This window comes from Heterodontus francisci, chromosome 4, assembly GCF_036365525.1.
Source record: "Heterodontus francisci isolate sHetFra1 chromosome 4, sHetFra1.hap1, whole genome shotgun sequence".
Lineage (NCBI taxonomy): Eukaryota > Metazoa > Chordata > Chondrichthyes > Heterodontiformes > Heterodontidae > Heterodontus > Heterodontus francisci.
In genome coordinates, this window is record NC_090374.1 from 61,865,759 (window position 1) to 61,887,820 (window position 22,062).

Consider the following 22,062-nt stretch of genomic DNA (forward strand, 5'->3'; position numbering starts at 1 on the left):
TTGATGGTGGACAGGTTTTGCGGACTCAGGAGGTGAGTTACTCGCTGCAGAATTTCCAGCCTGTGGCCTGCTCTTGTAGCCATAGTATTTATATGGCTTGTCCAGTTAATTTTCTGGTCAACATCCCCAGGATGTTGATAGTGGGAGATTCAGTGATGGTAATGCCGTTGAATGTCAAGGGAAAATAGTTAGCTTCACTCTTGTTAGAGATGATCATTGCCTGGCATGAATGTTTCTTACTACTTATCAGCCCAAGCCTGAATGTTGTCCAGGTCTAGTTGCATGCGGCATGGACTGTTTCGTTATCTGAGGAGTCTCGAATGGTACTGAATACTGTACAATCATCAGCGAACATCTGCACTTCTGAACTTATGATGGAGGGAAAGTCATTGATGAAACAACTGAAGATGGTTGGGCCTAGGACACTACCGTGAGGAACTCCTGCAGCAGTGTCCTGGGGCTGAGATGATTGGCCTCCAACAATTACAACAATCTTCCTTTGTGTTAGGTATGATTCCAACCAGTGGAGACTTTTTCCCTGATTCCCATTGATTTTAATTTTACTAGGGCTCCTTGATACCACACTTGGTCGAATGATGCCTTCCCTCCTTCATTGTTGCAGTCTGTTTACACCAGATTTTGCTGAATGATTGGTATAATTGAATATGTTTGAATCTTTCCAAAAAAAGGATCAGTAGCTGAAAATGCACTTAAAGAAAAAACTTAGCATGTTTTTATTTGCCATTAGACACCCATACATTACAGTTCAATTTGAGAACACACATCTTTGCCAAATTTATGCCACTTACTTTATTATGTTACTGAAAGACATGTTGCCTGCAATTCTTTGATACACCACTCAAACTAATATTTTACTCATCTGCTGATGAGTCATAGGGCTGGATTTTAAATGCTCGTGGTCCATCTTGACGGCAAGCTTCAGACTGCCCATTGTGGACGCAGCGGCTCATTTACATGGCCGGGGCGGACTGCCTCCCCCGCCCCCCTGCCCCGATGACGTGGAGGGGACGGGCGGTTCAACCCAGCGACGGCATCAGGCGCCACTGCACAGACGCCGACGCCATTTTTAAAGGGCTTCAAGCCCCACCATTACATTTAAATGTTGAAAGGGATATGGGTTTTAAATATTTTAAATAAATGATCTAGCCCCTCTCCCACCCGCACCTCAACAAGCATAGATCTAATTCCTTGTACTTTCTCCCACCCCCCCCCAAAGTCCCTACATTGCGCACCTGACCTAACCGCACCCCCCCCCACAAAGTTCACAGACATTTATCTTTAACCCTTCCCAATTATATTCGTTTGACCCCGCTCCCCCTCCCCACCAGTGTTCCACTTCGGAACTCCGTCAGTTCCAAAATATGAAGCCTTAGTGACTGAAACATTTCCAAAAGCTGTAAGCAAGGTTTAATATGAATATATAATAGTTAACAATGATTATTATTTCTAATTTTCATGATTTCAAATGTTTAGGCTCTTAAGAGGAGAAAAATGCTAAGGAGATTTTCAAATTGTTAAAGTTTTTGAAGACTTCTGCACACTTTGAAAATATTCAAAGCGCGTTTTGAATTCAATACAGATTTTACTTGAGCAAAATACTGGAAATCTGAAATAAAAACAGAAAATACTGGAAATACACAGTAGATCAGGCAGAACTGATGAAAGGTCACAGATCTGATGGGCAGAATTTTGTTATGCCCTTGGAGACAGGCACAGAGGCAAGGGGGGTGGTCAGGGGAGGGTGGTGGGTGATAAGCAAAAATGGCAGGGGGCGCCATTCCCAATGTTGGCCAGGCCATCTGCCATTTTGTCCGAGGTGTGGAAGGCCGAGGATGGCCTTTCCTCCCAGACCAATTGAAACCTTTAAGTGGCTAATTAATGGCCACTTAAGGGCCGCTTCCCACATCCACCTCAATTTTGTAAATGGCAGAGGGGCCTGTCACCGCGGGAGATGCTGCCAGGTAAAGCCTTCGAGCAGGGTCGGGGTACCATCCTTTGGGGGCAATCCAGGGCCCTCCTGGCAGCGATTGCCACCCCCCCTCCCCAATGGGAAGACCCCATCCCTCACCCACCACCCCACCCCCTCACCCCTGCTGAATGGCTCCGGCGACCACGACCCCAGTTACCTATCCCAGGCTCTTCATCGCTCTTGTCCTCTGCAAGGCCTCCTGCAGTAATGGCAGTAGCCACTGACCCAGTGGTGCTGCCAGCCTTCTGATTGGCCAGCAGCTCTGGAGGCAGGAACTCATCCCTTAAAGGGACAGTGTCCCCAATGGCAGACAGTTAATTGCCTGCCCGCTGTTGAATTCCAACGGGGGTCCAATGAAGGGCTGAGGCAGGTTCTCCCCCTGCCTTCTGGCCTGCTGCCTGGACGCCCATCACCGCAATAAAATTAGGTCCATTAACTCTCTCTCCACAGATGTTTCCTGACCTGCTGAGTATTTCCAGCATTTTCTGTTTTTATTACAGATCTTTCTTGTTCAGTTACTAACGTAATGCTCAAACCTTCATTTCAATTAGTGTTCTGTTACCATACCCTCCTTTGTTTTTGGAAAACAGATTCTGGAGCAACAATTAAAATATGCGTAAAGTAATGTATACTGCCTGAGTTGACGTGCTGTTTGAACCATGATTACGTTTGCTGTCTGATTTAAGCGCAATCCTGTTGCACTTTAAGAGGGTTTCTCCCTCTCATTTGACACACCCAGCTGTTCTCACCAACTCATGGGAATATTAATGGCAGAAATCCTGTACTGATGATAAGACTCATTCCTGGCAAAGAAAAGTATTTTATGTAAAACAACATTTGTATTTAATCATTTTATAATGCATTTTCCTGGATAAACATTGTAAAGGAATACTTTGAGGGACAGTGCATTCCATTTTTAGGTACATAGAGTTAATCGAATTAAATATTTCCTGTGTAACAAACATAGTTAAAAAGTGCAAATCTGTGAGGAAAAGTTACTGTTATGTAGATAATCCTATATTTTATCTATGTTAATGATTCAGGCAACATAATCTTGCTAAATTTAAGCAACTTGGCTGGAATAGCCTTTTAATGAGTTGCTTTATCAGATTTGGCACAGTTTTGACAAGGCAGTACAGTCTGATTCAATGTCCTGGCAGGTAATACAGTCTAGTAATGGCCACACAAAGCAACACTGCCAAGACCATTCAGAACGCATCTTTGAAATATGAGCATAAAATCTCAATGTTTGCAGAGACAATGGGCTGAATTTTATGAGCGTGCCGCAAATCGCGGTGGCGCGCTCTGATCTCGATGGTCTGCCCGTGTGGAACCATTGGGGTAAAAGAGGAGGGGGCATTGCAATATTAGTTAAGGAGTCAGTTACTGCAGTAATGAGAGATGATCTCTTGGAGGGGGCATAAAATGAAGCTTTATGGGTAGAGTTTAGGAATAAAAAAGGGACAGCCACATTGCTAGGTGTTTATTATAGACCCGCAGATAGTCAGCGGGAAATTGAGGAGCAAATATGTGCGCAATTCGCAGGGGTGTGTAAAAATAATAATAGGGTAATTATATTAGGTGATTTCAACTTTCCCAACATTAATTGGGACAGTCATCGTGTTAAGGGCTTAGATGGAGTGGAGTTCTTAAAATGTATACAGGAGAACCTTTTAGCTCAATATGTAGAGGATCCAACAAGGGAGGGTGCAGTGCTGGACCGAATTCTGGGGAATGGAGCCGGACAGGTGGTTGATGTGTTGGTGGGGGTGCATTTTGGTGATAGCGACCACAACGTGGTAAAATTTAAGCTTGTTATGGAGAAAGAAATAGACAAGATGCAAAAAAAGGTTTTGGATTGGGGGAGAGCGAATTTTAGTAAAATAAGGCAGGATCTGGCCAAGGTAGACTGGAAAGAGTTACTTATCGGGAAATCTACAGAAGAGCAGTGGGGGGCATTCAAAAAGGAAATGGGAAGGGTACACGCCCAACATGTTCCCTCTAGGGTAATAGGTAGGAGCAACAAGCCCAGAGAACCATGGATGACCAGAAACATTCAGGGCATGATGAGAAGGAAAAGAGAGGCTTTTAGCAAATACAAGGAGAGCAAATCAATGGAAGCATTAGTGGAGTACAGAAAGTGTAGGATGGAGCTTAAGAAAGCAATTAGGAGAGCAAAGAGGGGACATGAGAAAGCTCTGGCTGGTAAAAGTAGGGAAAATCCCAACATATTCTACCAGGGAAAGAGTAGGATCCATGAGGGACCAAGGGGGAAATCTGTGGGTGGAGCCAGAGGACATTGGTAGGGTGTTGAATGAATACTTCACATCTGTCTTCACCCAAGAGAATGAGCATGTAGATGTGGAACTCAGAGAGAGAGACTGTGAGGTTCTTGAGCAAATTGTCATAGGGAGTGACAAGGTATTGGAGGTTTTGGCAGGCTTAAAAGTGGGAAAATCTCCAGGTCCGGACGATTTGTGTCCCAGGATGCTGTGGGAGGCGAGGCTGGAGTTTGCAGGGGCTCTGACCCAAATTTTTAATTCCTCACTGGCCACGGGGGAGGTGCCAGAGGACTGGAGAACAGCGAATGTGGTCCCACTATTTAAGAAATCTTATAGAGATAAGCCAGGGAACTACAGACCAGTGAGTCTCAGGTCAGTGGTAGGGAAACTATTGGAGAAAATTCTGAAGGAGAGAATCTATCTCCACTTGGAGAGGCAAAATTTGATTAGGAATAGTCAGCATGGCTTTGTCAGAGGGAGGTCATGCCTAAAACATTTGATTGAATTTTTTGAGCATGTGGCCAGGTGTGTAGATGAGGGTAGTGCAGTTGATGTAGTTTACATCAATTTCAGCAAAGCCTTTGACAAGGTCCCACATGGGAGACTTATCAAGAAAGCAAATGCACATGGGATACAGGGTAACTTGATAAGGTGGATTCAAAATTGGCTTAGCTGCAGGAGACAGAGAGTGATGACAGACGGCTGTTTTAGTGACTGGAAGCCAGTGTCCAGTGGCGTACCACAGGGATTTGTGCTGGGTCCCTTATTGTTTGTCATTTATATAAACGACATAGTTAACTATGTGGCGGGTAGGATCAGTAAGTTCGCGGATGACACAAAGATTGGCCGAGTGGTTAACAGTGAGGTGGAGTGTCTTGGGTTACAGGAAGATATAGAATGGATGGTCAAATGGGCAGAAAAGTGGCAGATGGAATTTAACCCTGAAAGGCAGAAGGGCAGGTTAATAGGGTGGTGAAAAAGGCATATGGGACACTTGACTTTATCAATCCTGGCATAGATTACAAAAGCAGGGAGGTCATGTTGGAGTTGTACAGAACTTTGGTAAGGCCACAGCTGGAGTACTGTGTGCAATTCTGGTCGCCACATTATAGGAAGGATGTGATTGCACTGGAGGGGGTGCAGAGGCGATTCACCAGGATGTTGCCTGGAATGGAACATTTAAGCTATGAAGAGAGGTTGGATAGGCTTGAGTTGTTTTCGCTGGAGCAGAGAAGACTGAGGGGTGACCTGATCGAGGTGTACAAGATTATGAGGGGCATGGACAGGGTGGATAGCAAGCAGCTGTTCCCCTTAGTTGAAGGGTCATTTGCGAGGGGACACAAGTTTAAGGTGAGGGGCAGGAGGTTTAAGGGGGATTTGAGGAAGAACTTTTTTACCCAGAGGGTGGTGACGGTCCGGAATGCCCTGCCTGGGAGGGTGGTAGAGGCGGGTTACCTCACATCCTTTAAAAAGTACCTGGATGAGCACTTGGCACGTCATAACATTCAAGGCTATGGGCCAAGCGCTGGAAAATGGGATTAGGTAGACAGGTCAGGTGTCTTTAATGCATCGGTGCAGACTCGATGGGCCGAAGGGCCTCTTCTACACTGTATTATTCTGTGAATTTAAGTAAAAACATTAAGGTAGAGATCAAAGCCCCTGATCCAGCACCCCCCCACCCCCCAATCATCAGCCAACAAATTTATTTCCATCTCTCCTCCCCCCCACCCCCGCCGCTGAGAAACCATATTTGCCGGTCCCAAACTTTGTAATTTTTGCCCTTCAACGCCTTCCCACCATCCCCTCAGCCACTTGAATCAGTTTTCTCCGCTCCCCCACACCCCCCCCCACCCCCCACACGCAGGACCTGAAAATTACACTGCTCTCCCCTCCCCACCAGTGTCTTGCCTTGGATCCCCACATGGGGATCCAAAGGCACAGGACTTTTGGTCACTGGCCGGAATATCAGCATGGGATGACCACCCAGTCCAGGTAGGTTCTTTGACGTATATTAGAATTCATTTTAGTATGCAAATCAAGGCTCCGCCAACATGCAGCAGGGGGGTGCAGGGGGCCGCATCGAGGCCTCGATACTGCTGGTAAAATGCGGTGGGGCCTTCTTGGTGACGGGGGTTAAGGTGGGCCTCTCCCTAAAGAATTTTCCAGGCCCCCCCACCATGACCCCTAACATCTGAGGGTTGATAAAATTCAGCCCCATGTCCTCATTTTAAAGTTGCATCTCGCAGTGGTGATTGAAGTCCCCCACTCAGTACATTCTGTGCACTTGCTACCCTGAGTGCTTCTTCCAAGGGATATTCAACATGGAGGAGTGCAGACTCATCAGCTGAGGGAGGTGGTAATCTGCGGGATTTCAAAATTGTCATTCTCATCTACAAATCCTCCTAACTGCATTCCACTCTACTCTGCAAGATAGCAAGGCAGATGGGTTTGGAAAGGGAATTCCATGTGGTTGTGTGATTTCTGATGACTTAACACTGGTTGTGGAGTGGAAGGTAATGGGCTTTGTACTGTAGACTGGAGACAAAAGAGTGGAAGTTGCAAGCTGGATTGGAGGACATTACAGAAATAAGGTGGCATGAGGCAGAGAATGAAGATTTGGAATTCAAAATGATGGAGAACAGTTGAGGTTTGTGAGAATGAGGTGATAGACGAATGGGACTTAATACAGGATATTAGGCACAACATGATGTTCTGTATCAGTTGCACTTTAAATTGGTAAAACATAATTGAATGCAAGACTGCATGCTTTGACATTGACGCTCATAGATTAGGGACTGAACAAAAAACTGAGAGGCTTTATTCGAGATTAAAAGAAAAAGGAGTCTCAAATGCTGGAAATTTTAAATCAGGTTGTAACCAAAACGTGAACTTATCTTTCTGTTTTTATGCTGACTGATGACTTGCACATCTCCAGCTTTTTCTATTTTTATTTAAGCATTTATTTCATTTTCTTTTTATCTTAAATGCATGTAGGGTCACATCCCATGATGCTAGGGTATAAATCAATGCAACTATTTTGCCTTTCCTTTTGTTGGGGCACATGAGATGTTCAGCTGAGGATCTTGTTAGCACTCTGCCCTGATTCCAATGAGTTGTATTTTTATGACTGTAAAGGAAATCATTTGAAAAAAAACCCCAGCTTCTTTGTGGTGAGGCTCAAAATTTGTCATTTGGTGAGAAAGTATGGTAGCTACTGATTTTGATCAGATTTAGAATACTTATTCAGCAGCACTGAAAGACGCTTTGTGTGACCACGTCAATCAGAAAACAGACACATATGCCGATGCAAGCCAGAGGAATAGAATTCAAGCCAAAGTGCTCATGTGGTGAATTGTTAGCTCTTGGCAGATTTGCACTTTGTCTGTTCTATCAATTCTCTTATTACGTTGTACCACATGCAAAGGCAAAAACTGGGACTTATAACCAACACCTAAAAAAGTGTAATTATGCAATGTTATTTTGGAGTTGTCCAAATAAAATGTTATTTTCAGAACTTCATTAATTTAGTAAAGTACATTCCAGTTTTTAAAAACTAAGAGCCTATGTGCATTGAAAAGCAATAAAGTCAGTTCTAGACGATGGCAGACATCCACTAAAATCAAATGAGGAACCGCATTCCTAAAAAATGTGATCATTTGCTTGAGGATAGAGGGCAGTTAGAAACTGAATCATAGGCTACAAGATATGAGATAGGCACTAAATCTTATTCCACAGGATATGAGTCAGGCCTCAAGTCCTTATCGTACAAGAACACAGGGCATCAGGCTCTATATTCTTACAGCAAGGAACAGACACTGAAACTTTACAGCACAGGACTAGTGAGGCATTTTACCTTATAGCACAAAAGCATGGGGCAATCGTGCTCTGAATGCCTGCAACACAAGATCATGGAACAATCAGGCATTGAATCCAGAATGTTAGTTTAATAAACTTTTTCTTATTATCCATATTTCAATTCTAAATAAAATTACACTACCTTTCATAATATATTATTATGTCGGCATCTACCTGGTCGACTTACACTTAATTTATGCATTGAATGCAACAGTTTATTATAGTTAGCATATAATTATACCATCATTAAGCATGTGTGTGATGCCAGTATCAACATCACAGCAATTATAATTCAGAAAAAAATGTTTATTTGTAGTTTTTGAGAGGAGAAGCTTTAAATCTTGTCTACTTTTGTACCGCTGACAATGGTGAAAATATTATGTCAGTTCTGAACTCCCTTCTGCACAATCGTTCTGATCCTATGATGAATATAGTTATGGATAAGCCAGATGAATCTACTCAATACCTTCAATTTGTCATTTCTGTTTCTCATACAGCAATATGAAAACTGGCGTCCGCACCAGCCAGACAGTTTCTTTTCTTCTGGAGAAGATTGTGTTGTTATGATCTGGCATGAGGATGGCCAGTGGAATGATGTTCCATGTAACTACCACCTTACCTACACATGTAAAAAGGGCACAGGTGAGGTCTGGCATTTACTGCATGCAGTCATCCTCACTCCCTTCTATTTCTCATGCCTGTCTTTTGAACATTTCTGCAAAACCCCTTTAATGAAATAAAGCATAATGTAACTGCAATAAACAGTAAAGAGGTATGAGAATATATTTCCTGCTTCTGCACTGCCTGTGTACAGTGGGAGTGTATACCAGTGAACTGCAACCCCAGCCTGTGACTTCATTCATTCATATGAATTAGGAGCAGGAGTCGGCCACTCGGCCCTTTGTGTCTGCTCTGCCATTCAATAAATTCATGGCTGAACCGATTACTCCACATTTCCGTCTATACCCTTGCTTATCAAGAACCTATCTACCTTTGCCTTAAAAATATCCAGAGAATCTGCTTCCACCGCCTTTTGAGGAAGAGAATTCCAAAGACTCATGACCCTCTGTGAGAAAAAACTTCTTGTCATCTCTGTCTTAAATGAGCGACCTCTTATTTTTAAACAGTGACCCCCAGTTCTAGATTCTCCCACAAGGGGAAACATCCATTCCCCATCCACCCTGTCAAGACCCCTCAGGATCTTATATGTTTCAATCAAGTTGCCTCTTACTCTTCTAAATTCCAGGATACAATCCAAGCCTGTCCAATCTTTCCTCGTAAGACAGCCCGCCCTTTCCAGGTATTAGTCTTCTCTGTACTGCATCCAATGCATTTACATCCTTCCTTAAATAAGGAGACCAGTACCTTACACAGTACTCCAGATGTGGTCTCACCAATGTCCTGTATAGCTGAAGCATAACCAGCCTACTTTTGTACTCAATTCCCCTCACGATAAACAATAACATTCTATTAGCTTTTCTCATTACATGTTGTACCTGCATACTAACCTTTTGCGATTCATGCACCAGAACACCCAGATCCCTCTGCATCTGAGAGCTCTGCAATCTCTCACTATTTAGATAATATGCTTATTTGTTATTCTTCCTGCCAAAGTGGACAATTTCACACTTTCCCACATTATACCCCATTTGCCAAGTACTTATCCAGGTACTTTTTAAAGGATGTGAGGCAACCTGCCTCTACCACCCTCCCAGGCAGTGCAGTCCAGACTGTCGCCACCCTCTGGGTAAAAAAGTTCTTCCTCAAATCCCCCTTAAACCTCCTGCCCCTCACCTTAAACTTGTGTGCCCTCGTAACTGACCCTTCAACTAAGGGGAACGGCCGCTCCCTACCCACCCTGTCCATGCCCCTCATAATCTTGTACATCTCGATCAGGTCACCCCTCAGTCTTCTCTGCTCCAGCGAAAACAACCCAAGCCTATCCAACCTCTCTTCATTGCTTAAATGTTCCATCCCAGGCACCATCCTGGTGAATCGCCTCTGCACCCCCTCCAATGCAATCACATCCTTCCTATAATGTAGCGACCAGAATTGCACACAGTACTCCACCTGTGGCCTTACCAAAGTTCTGTACAACTCCAACATGACCTCCCTGCTTTTGTAATCTCTGCCTCGATTGATCGAGGCAAGTGTTCCGTATGCCTTTTTCACCACACTATTAACCTGCCCTTCTGCCTTCAGAGATCTATGGACAAACACGCCAAGGTTCCTTTGTTCCCCGGAACTTCCCAGTGTCAGGCCATTCATTGAATACATCCGTGTCACATTACTCCTTCCAAAGTGTATCACCTCACACTTTTCAGGGTTAAATTCCATCTGCCACTTTTCTGCCCATTTGACCATCCATTCTATATCTTCCTGTAACCCAAGACACTCAACCTCACTGTTAACCACTCGGCCAATCTTTGTGTCATCCGCGAACGTACTGATCCTACCTGCCACATAGTTATCAATGTCGTTTATATAAATGACAAACAATAGGGGACCCAGCACAAATCCCTGTGGTATGCCACTGGACACTGGCTTCCAGTCACTAAAACAGCCGTCTGTCATCACTCTCTGTCTCCTACAGCTAAGCCAATTTTGAATCCACCTTATCAAGTTACCCTGTATCCCATGTGCATTTGCTTTCTTGATAAGTCTCCCATGTGGGCCCTTGTCAAAGGCTTTGCTGAAATCCATGTAAACTACATCAACTGCACTACCCTCATCTGCACACCTGGTCACATGCTCAAAAAATTCAATCAAATTTGTTAGGCATGACCTCCCTCTGACAAAGCCATGCTGACTATTCCTAATCAAATTTTGCCTCTCCAAGTGGAGATAGAGTCTCTCCTTCAGAATTTTCTCCAATAGTTTCCCTACCACTGACCTGAGACTCACTGGTCTGTAGTTCCCTGGCTTATCTCAAAAACCTTTCTTAAATAGTGGGACCACATTAGCTGTTCTCCAGTCCTCTGGCACCTCCCCCGTGGCCAGAGAGGAATTAAAAATTAGGGTCAGAGCCCTGCAATCTCCAGCCTCGCCTCCCACAGCATCCTGGGACACAAATCGTCCGGACCTGGAGATTTTTCCACTTTTAAGCCTGCCAAAACCTCCAATACCTTGTCACTCCCTATGACAATTTGCTCAAGAACCTCACTCTCTCTCTGAGTTCCATATCTACATCCTCATTCTCTTGGGTGAAGCCAAATGGGAAGTATTCATTCAACACCCTACCAATGCCCACAGGTTGCACCCACAGATTTCCCCCTTGGTCCCAAATGGGTCCTGCTCTTTCCCTGGTTATCCTGTTCCCATTGTTATACTTATAGAATATCTTGGGATTTCCCCTACTTTTACCAGCCAGAGCTTTCTCATATCCCCTCTTTGCTCTCCTAATTGCTTTCTGAAGCTCCATCCTACACTTTCTGTACTCCACTAATGCTTCCGTTGATTTGCTCTCCTTGTGTTTGCTAAAAGCCTCTCTTTTCCTTCTCATCGTACCCTGAATGTTTCTGGTCATCTATGGTTCTCTGGGCTTGTTGCTCCTACCTATTACCCGAGAGGGAACATGTTGGGCCTGTACCCTCCCCATTTCCTATTTGAATGCCCCCCACTGCTCTTCTGTAGATTTCACGACAAGTAACTCTTTCCAGTCTACCTTGACCAGATCCTTCCTTATTTTACTAAAATTTGCTCCCCCCAATCCAAAACGTTTTTTGCAACTTGTCTATTTCTTTCTCTATAACAAGCTTAAATTGTACCATGTTGTGGTCGCTATCACCAAAATGCACCCCCACCAACACATCAACCACCTGTCTGGCTTCATTCTCCAGAATTAGGTCCAGCACTGCACCCTCCCTTGTTGGATCCTCTACATATTGAGCTAAAAAATTCTCCTGTATACATTTTAAGAACTCTAAGACCATCTAAGACCTTAATACGATGACTATCCCAATTAATGTTGGGAAAGTTGAAATCACCTAATATAATTACCCTATTATTTTTACACACCTCTGCAAATTGCGTACATATTTGCTCCTCAATTTCCCGCTGACTATCTGGGAGTCTATAATAAACACCTTGCAATGTGGCTGTCCCTTTTTTATTCCTGAACTCTACCCATAAAGTTTCATTTGATGCCCCCTCCAAGATATCATCTCTCCTTACTGCAGTAACTGACTCCTTAACTAATATTGCAATGCCCCCTCCTCTTTTACCCCCACCTCTGTTCCGCCTGAAGATTCTATATCCCGCGATATTGAGCTGCCAATCCTGCCCCTCCCTCAACCATGTCTCCGTGATGGCTACTATATCACAATTCCACGTGTCGATCCTTGCCCTGAACTCATCCGTTTTACCTGCAATACTCCTGGCATTAAAGTAGAGGCCATCCATCCTGGTCTTACTCCCTTGAAACTTACTTCCGTTGTATTCCCTCTGACTTGTTTGCTTTCCTGTGTTTAGCTGTGTCCCTATTCTGCTCGGAGTCTGCGTCCCCTCCCCCTGCCAAATTAGTTTTGACTCCTCCCAACAGCACTAGCAAGCCCTCCAGCAGGGATGTTAGTCCCCCTCTGGTTCAGATGTAGACCGTCCGGCTTGTACAGGTCCCACCTTCCCCAGAAACGGTCCCTTGGTCCAGGAACCTAAAACCCTCCCTCCTGCACCAACTCTTAAGCCACGCATTCATCTGTGCTATTCTCCTATTTCTATACTCGCTAGCATGTGGCACTGGGAGTAATCCAGAGATTACAACCCGAGAGGTCCTGCTTTTTAGTCTGCTGCCTAACTCCCTGAAATCTTGATGCAAAACCTCATCCTTCTTTCTACCTACGTCATTGGTACCAACATGTACCATGACCTCTGCCTTATCACCCTCCCCCTTCAGCATGCCCTGCAGCTGTTCAGTGACATCCCGGACCCTGGCACCAGGGAGGCAACACACCATCCTGGAGTCACGTTGACGGCCACAGTGGCGCCTATCTGTTCCCCTGACTATAGAATCCCCTATTACTATTGCTCTTCCTCTCTTTCCCCCTTCCTTTGCAGACAGGCTGCTTTTGGTGCCAGAAGCTTGGCTCTGTCCGCACTCCCTGGAGGAACCAGTCTCATCAGCCTCCAAAATGGAATACCCCAGAGCACTCCTGAACTACCTGCCTGATTCTCTTGGACTGCCTGGTGGTCACCCATTCCCTTCCTTCCTCAAGTCCCTTCAGCTGCGGTGTGACCACCTCTCTATAAGTGCTATCCACGATGCTCTCAGACTCGCGGATGCTCCACAGTGTTTCCAGCCACCATTCCAGCTCTGAACCCGAGCTTCCAGGAGCTACAGCTGGACATACTTCCTGCGCACATGCTGGTCCCGGGGACTGGAAATGTTCCCGGATTCCCACATGCAGCAAAGGGAGCAAACCACGACTTTAAGCTCTCCTGCCATGACTAAACTCTTTAAATTTAAAACTTTAGAAGACTATTATAGTAAAAAAAATCAACTAAGTCTTGCTAAAACAATTACTTACAATTCAATCCAGCTTGAAAAATACCCACCAGGACTTACTCACCAGTCAGCTGTGCTCTGTGGAAACTCTCGGCTCCCCTCACGCTCTTTGAGGACAGGTTGGAAATGAAAGGAGCTCCTCGCTCCCTCCTCACCAAACTCCCTCAGTCACAAAACTCCCACTTTAGCACTCTAATGTAACTCAATTCCATATTTGATGCAGCCCATATCAGGAATTGAAAAGAGCATGTCTTGAACCTATGTCTGTCCATGCTCTTCAGCACTGAAATTTAGTACATCCATCTGAGAGTAATCTACAGTAAGCAGGATTAATGGACTATAAAGAAATTGTCATTACTGTGCAGAATAAGAAGCAAAATTATTCACAAGTGCTCACACCATTAAGTCATCATCACTGATGTTAACATGCAAAGATATTGTTTTTTTTTGTTTAGTTGCCTGCGGTCAGCCTCCTGTTGTGAAAAATGCTAGAACATTTGGAAAGATGAAGCCACGATATGAAATAAATTCTCTGATCAGGTATCACTGTAGTGCCGGCTTTATCCAACGCCACTTTCCAGTCATTAAATGTCGAACCAATGGATACTGGGATAAACCAAAAGTTGCCTGCTTAACACGTAAGTTTTGTCAATATTTTGCATGCTGGCGGTGGGGTTGTGGGGAGGAAAATGGAAAAGGAAAGGTAGAAATGGGCCCTGCATGTCTATGTGGTGTTAGAAATATTTGTGCATATACTTGTGAGTTTTCTCCAGAAAAGATGCTTCATCAGGCTATATTTGACTTAGCTTTCTTTATCAATTCTTCCCCGTTGTAACTCCATGTCATTGTCACACTATTCTTCAGTGAGGTGTTCTGGAGCCTGACTTGTCCATGGTAGCGGTTAGGTCTGCTTTGTGATCAGTTGACAGTAAATATGTTTTCTCGGCTTATGGCAAGGTAGTCTTACTCCACTGAGATAAAGATCTTCTTCTACCGAGGTTAAACACTGAACAACCAGTTCATGCAATAGCAGGTATCACATTTATCAGTTGATGTTTTGATCTGGGCTCAGGGCTTTGAAATGGCAATTAATTCTTGTACCAAAAGAGAAACCTTACCCACCTTGATAGATAGATAGAATTTACAATATTCAAATATCTGGAAATTGCTAGTTTCCAGAGAATTGTTAAATCTCTTTCTGTTGTTGTCCATCATATCACGCAAGAAGATTTTTTGCCTGAGCAGGCAGCAAGAATGTCCTGCATTTTCCTTTCATCATGCTCACTTTAATTCTTTAAACATAATTTGTAGCTGAATGCAAATGTCAGATTTGAAGCTTAACAGTGTAGATGTAAGGCTGAATGATTCTCTCTACAGGGCTTCCAAATTTTGACATGAATAATCTGCCCTAAGTAAGACTCATTGATAATATAATATAATATAAATAATATTAAATAAAAACAAGAAATGCTGAAGAAGGGTCACTGACCTGTAACATTAACTCTACTTCCCTCTCCACAGATGCTGCCAGACCTGCCGAGTATTTCCAGCAATTTTTGTTTTTATTTCAGATTTCCATAATCTGCAGTATTTTGATTTTAATTAAATAATATTATTGTATTTAATCAATTATATAAGTGTAACTAAAGTGTTAACATTGTGGTAAGTTAAATGATCAAACAACAAATTTTAGAAAGTGATCTCTGAGGCATCAATAAAAGTTGGTTGAAATATTACAATAAATGTCTCAAAATGCGTAGTTTATTTGCATTTGCCTTTGACTAAAGTGCCATTGTTAAAACTGAGAAATACAAAAAAGCTGTATAATATGAGTATTTGTTTATGATGGGATTGTAACGTACCTAAGCAGTTGTAGATTTCATTTCACTTAATTTTTCTGGTTTTATTATTGGTTTCATTAAATTGCTGTCACTTTCTTCTCGAGAAAGCTTACAAGCCATTTGATGTACCGAATCCTGTCACCGCCAGGGCTATACCATTGCACCTCCTTTAAACTTTATTCTGGGAAGATTAGCCTTAGTGAAGCCATCGCCAACATTTAGTTTGGGCTTTGAAGTTTTTCTGATAATTCTAGCTCCTAAAGAAAGTTCAAGCTAAAAAACATGTTGGCCAAATTCCTATTCATCTTCTCAGAATGCACTGCACCAATAATGACCCTGCTGTAGAGAATACAAACATGACAAGTAGAATTATCAACATTTCAGCAAAAGGCATGCCAAAACATTTTGTTAGGAGTAACCTATTAAAACTGACAATTGTAGAAGTTTATTTTACCTTTAAATATATCCAGGTCTCTGACCCAACAAATGGCCACCTTCTTTTTAAAACTGATTTATAATTTGATTTTCCTTCCAATAGAAAGATCCTTGAAAAGAGCATAGTTTAAAATTGTCAGGAGGAAAGCTGTGGTGCTATGCTCTGAAGTTGTCTACTCATGGTGGAATGTGGTTCCATGGCAATCAACATCCAATGGTACCTTGCTCTACTAGACATTCGTCAGAGATACTGAAAGCCAACAGCTATGGATGGCATCACAGCCAAGTTTAATCCTGTCTGAGACCAATGCCAATGGCCCTATATTTTCTAGCAGGGTTAGGTTTAGGAATAGTGATAGCAAATGGAAATTTAGCTGGTTTATCTGTTTCCTTGCTCAAATGCACTGAGCCCAATTGCAGCATCTCAATTATTGCACAGACTCACCACAAGCCAAAGATTGCACATGGGACTTGGTCTGTACAGTTCAGTACCACAGCAAGTGGTGTGCTTTACGTAGAACAGTACAGCACAGTACAGGCCCTTCGGCCCACGATGTTGTGCCGAACCTTTAACCTACTCTAAGATCAAACTAACTACCTACCCTTCATTCTACTATCATCCATGTACTATCCAAGAGTCGCTTAAATGCCCCTAATGTATCTGCTTCTACTACCACCGCTGGCAGCGCATTCCACGCACCCACCACTCTCTGTGTAAAGAACCTACCTCTGACATCTCCCCGAAACCTTCCTCCAATCACCTTAAAATTATGCCCCCTGGTGGATAGCCCTTTCCACCCTGGGAAAAAGTCTCTGACTATCCACTCTATCTATGCCTCTCATCATCTTGTACCCCTCTATCAAGTCACCTCTCATCCTTCTTCGCTCCAATGAGAAAAGCCCTAGCTCCCTCAATCTTTCTTCATAGGACATGCCCTCCAGTCCAGGCAGCATCCTGGTAAATCTCCTCTGCACCCTCTCTAAAGCTTCCACATCCTTCCTATAATGAGGCGACCAGAACTGAACACAATATTCCAAGTGTGGTCGAACCAGGGCCTTATAGAGCTGCAGCATAACCTCGCGGCTCTTAAACTCAATCCCCCTGTTAATGAAAGCCAACACACCATACGCCTTCTTAACAACCCTATCAACTTGGGTGGCAACTTTGAGCGATCTATGGACATGGACCCCAAGATCCCTCTGTTCCTCCACACTACCAAGAATCTTGTCTTTAAGCCTGTAATCCGCATTCAAATTCGACCTTCCAAAATGAATCACTTAACACTTTTCCAGGTTGAACTCCATCTGCCACTTCTCAGCCCAGCTCTGCATCCTGTCAATGTCCCGTTGCAACCTTCAACAGCCTTCCACACTATCCACAACTCCAGCAACCTTCGTGTCATCGGCAAACTTGCTAACCCAGCCTTCCACTTCCTCATCCAAGTCATTTATAAAAATCACAAAGAGCAGAGGTCCCAGAACAGATCGTTGTGGAACACCACAGGTCACCGAGCTCCATGCTGAATACTTTCCATCTACTACCACCCTCTGACTTCTATGGGCCAGCCAATTTTGTATCCAGACAGCCAACTTTCCCTGAATCCCATGCCTCCTTACTTTCTGAATGAGCCTACCATGGGGAACCTTATCAAACGCCTTGCTAAAATCCATATACACCACATCCACTGCTCTTCCTTCATCAATGTGTTTTGTCACATCTTCAAAGAATTCAATAAGGCTTGTGAGGCATGATCTGCCCCTCACAAAGCCATGCTGACTGTCTCTAATCAAACCATGCTTTTCCAAATAATCATAAATCCTGTCTCTCAGAATCCTCTCGAATAATTTGCCCACTACCGACGTAAGACTGACTGGTCTATAATTCCCAGGGTTATCCCTATTCCCTTTCTTGAACAAGGGAACATTTGCCACCCTCCAATCATCTGGTACTACTCCAGTGGACAGTGAAGACGCAAAGATCATCGCCAAAGGTGCAGCAATCTCTTCCCTCACTTCCCGTAATATCCTTGGGTATATCCCGTCTGGCCCCGGGGACTTATCTGTCCTCATATCATTCAAAATTTCCAGCACATCCTCCCTCTTAACCTCAACCTGTTCGAGCATATCAGCCTGTTCCATGCTGTCCTCATAAATGACCAGGTCCCTCTCACTAGTGAATACTGAAGCAAAGTATTCATTTAGGACCTCCCCTACCTCCTCCGACTCCAGGCACAAGTTCTCTCCACTATCCCTGATCGGGCCTACCCTCACTCTGGCCATCCTCTTGTTCCTCACATAAGTGTAGAACGCCTTGGGATTTTCCTTAATCCTACCCGCCAAGACTTTTTCATGTCCACTTCTAGCTCTCCTAAGTCCATTCTTCAGTTCCTTCCTGGCTACCTTGTAACCCTCTAGTGCCCTGCCTGATCCTTGCTTCCTCAACCTTAAGTAAGTTTCCTTCTTCCTCTTGACTAGCTGTTCCACATCTCTTGTCATCCAAGGTTCCTTCACCCTACCGTCCCTTCCCTGCCTCATCGGGACAAACCTATCCAGCAGTCGCAGCATGTGCTCCCTAAACAACCTCCACATTTCTGTCGTGCATTTCCCTGAGAACATCTGTTCCCAATTTAAGCTCCCCAGTTCCTGCCTCATCGCATTGTAATTCCCCCTCCCCCAATTAAATATTTTCCCATCCCATCTGCTCCTGTCCCTCTCCATGACTATAGTAAAGGTCAGGGAGTTGTGATCACTATCATCGAAATGCTCTCCCACCGAGAGATCTGCCAATTGGCCTGGTTCATTGCCAAGCACCAAGTCCAACATAGTCTCCCCTCTAGTCAGCCTAGCTACATATTGAGTCAGGAAACCTTCCTGGACACACCTGACAAAAACTGCTCCATCCAAGCTATTTGCACTAAGGAGGTTCCAATCAATATTAGGGAAGTTGAAGTCACCCATGACAACAACCCTGTTACTTCTGCACCTTTCCAAAATCTGCCTCCCAATCTGTTCCTCCATGTCTCTGTTGCTATTCGGGGGTTTATAGAAAGTGACTGCTCCTTTCCTGTTTCTGACTTCCACCCATAATGACTCAGTAGACAAACCCTCCTCGACGACCAGGTGTGATACTATCCCTGATTAACAATACCACTCCCCCACCTCTTTTACCTCCCTCCCTATTCCTTTTGAAACATCTAAACCCCGGAACATCCAACATCCATTCCTGCCACTGTGATATCCACGTCTCCGTAATGGCCACAACATCGTAGCTCCAAGTACTGATCCATGCTCTAAGTTCATTACCCTTATTCCTGACACTTCTTGCGTTAAAATAGACACACTTCAACCCATCATACTGGCTGCAACTTTGCCCTGTCAACTGTCTAACCTACCTCACAGACTCTCTGCACTCGGTATCTGCCTGTTCAACAGCTACCCCATCCACTTATCCGTGGCTCCGGTTCCCATCCCCCTGCCAAACTAGTTTAAACCCTCCCGAAGAGCTCTACCCCTTAAGGCATTGTCAGATGTGATTTTTTGTGATATTGCCCCCAGCTGTTCATGTGTATGGAAATATTTTAGGCTTTTCTGCCTGCACGTGATTTTTTTGAGTAATATATATTAATTTTCTATTTTTTGTTGTGCTTGACAGCTTCCACATATCAACGAAACTCCCGAAGGTATATTCATGGACTGTACCGAAAAGGAATAAAAAGTTCAGAAGACCCCATCAGACACCATCATCGCTGGATCAGGAAATTCCATTCAGGGCACTGACCACACCACTGAATGGTGGGAAACTGTTCCTTGCAATTAGAGCCAAATCTGTTCCATCCAGTACCTGTAGTAACAAATTGGGGCAGGGGAATATTTAAAAAAAAAACATTTAGGGAAAGATCAAACAGCAGTGTCTTCAAATGTGATAATTAAAAGGAATGTCAAGCGCTCATTTCAAAATTATTTGAATAAGTTAAACTCAAAAGAAACTGAGGTCCTGTTGCTTGTTCGTCCACACCATAGTTCCAATACAGCAGCATTTTACAGTTCGACAATTCTCCCATTCTTATCTTGCAAATATTGGACAAACTTTTTATTTATATGTGCATATACTGCACATCTGTTTGCAGAAGTATTTTAACACTTTAAAGTATTTTAGAGCAATTTTGCACCTTTTCTCCACCTTTTAGAGTTTTCAGGTTTTTTTTTACAGCATATGCAATTAGTTACATTTCTTTCAGCAGTTTCTGCAAACCAATCATAAATTGCCATTACAGTCATACCTTTTCACCTTACCAAGCTAATATTGAAATATATTGTTAAAATTAAAAAACACATTTCACTATTTATTGCATTCATTTCAACTATATGATAAAATGATCAGCTGTGCTTTCAGTGCCCCCTAGTGGATATTTTAACTTACTTTCTTGCCACATTTTACACTGTTGCAAGTACCTGTATGACGGGAAATGAAGGTGTTAGCGTGCTGCTTTGTAGTAATCTGATGGTTGCACGAGCACCATTTTGATTGCTGCTCCAAATACACTATACTGATCTCTATATAATGAGCAGTTTTAGGTGAGTGGAGAATGGAAACGGTTATGGTGCATTAATGTCAGTGAAAACTGTTTTTGCAGAGCCTGGATGATTAATTGTCTGATTCAAAAACATTCAACACTCCCTTCCTCAATCGACCTTTCACTTCTACAGCTACAAGACCCCTGTGTATTGTATTTCTAAGGATGCAAGGTGGGAACAAGCCCAGAGACTGCATTGTGAAGCTGCTCTTTAACTCACCTGGATACAAGCAATCTGAATAGCAAGTGCAAAAAGGCCGCTACATGACCTTTCCAAAAGCCACTTGGTTCTTTCTGAGGTCAAAGTGCTAATATATTAACTTTCTCAGATATGGCAGCTTTTGCAGCCCTCACTAACCACACTACAATATGGAGCTGCCTTTTTCTAAGGGTGAATATAAACCTACTTTTTTTTGTAAAAAAAGACAAAAAAAATAAATTAATTTTTGTATATAACCATCTTAGTGCATTTTTTAAATGAATGTTTATGTCTGAATGTGGCAGCTGTACAGCATATGTTGGTGATGATGTCTGGCCATTTAGTTTAATTCTTGGGATTTTATTCATTTGCTTTTAAAGGACAGGATAGACAAGAAATGAACTATATATTTTTGTAACATTTCTGCTGTTAACTCTTGGGCATCTTTATAAAGCGCCACGGGCTTTTACAATTTGCACTGTGGGAAAAAATCCAAGTCATTTTGACTCAAATTTCAAGGCAATGTATTTTATATTCTCAAGCTCTAATTTTCATTCAAGTTTATGGATATGGGCGGCAAGGTTGCATTGAAACTAATTACAAATGATAATAAAGGGAACTAAAACTCATTGATTTAAATTTAATCATGGAGAGATTTGGGGGGAATAAATTAATTAAATAATCTGTAAATCCAAGGGTTAATGTGTGATAAGAGCAAAGACCACTTCCGAAAATTAAAACTAGTCTGGTCAGCAGCAAGTTTTTAATTGCAGTACTTCACCCATTTCAGTCTCCTTTTTCTTTTTATAAACAGCAACAAAAATCACTTTGTATGATTTTTTTTCTTTCCAATGCACACAGAACAATACTGTATTTATATTTTAACTTGTATAGTATATAATGTGAATGTATGGGTTTTTGTGAATGAAATACTGAAAAACCTTTGTTACTTTTTTACATGCTGTGGTTCACCAAAGAAACCAAAACAGATCTTGATCATGCTGTTTCTATTTTCATGCATTAGTCCTACTGATAGAACTGACTTGAAGAGCATTATTAAAGAAAACTGAAGCCTTTGGCTGACTGCAGTTTTGGGACACAGTGGAACTCAATTATTTTCTTACATATTGATGTCCTAACTTACTTTAGCACAGCCAACTCTCTCAGATTGTCCCCTGGAGTATTAGATTAGATTAGAGATACAGCACTGAAACAGGCCCTTCGGCCCACCGAGTCTGTGCCGAACATCAACCACCCATTTATACTAATCCTACACTAATCCCATATTCCTACCAAACATCCCCACCTGTCCCTATATTTCCCTACCACTATACTAGTGACAATTTATAATGGCCAATTTACCTATCAACCTGCAAGTCTTTTGGC

General features: G+C 43.1%; 1 protein-coding gene across 2 annotated transcripts in view; it reads left to right on the forward strand.

Annotated features, from left to right (window-relative positions):
• Window positions 1-21,395, forward strand: part of LOC137369063 (brevican core protein-like) — a 212,996-nt gene extending 191,601 nt beyond the window's left edge. For both annotated transcript variants that reach the window (XM_068029643.1, XM_068029642.1), the window contains 3 exons: window positions 8,625-8,769; window positions 14,083-14,265; window positions 19,556-21,395. In XM_068029643.1, coding sequence (XP_067885744.1) covers window positions 8,625-8,769; window positions 14,083-14,265; window positions 19,556-19,680 — 453 coding nt within the window. In that variant the 3' untranslated portion in view covers window positions 19,681-21,395. The remainder of the gene's footprint in view (window positions 1-8,624; window positions 8,770-14,082; window positions 14,266-19,555) is intronic.
• The last annotated feature ends 667 nt before the right edge of the window (window positions 21,396-22,062 follow it).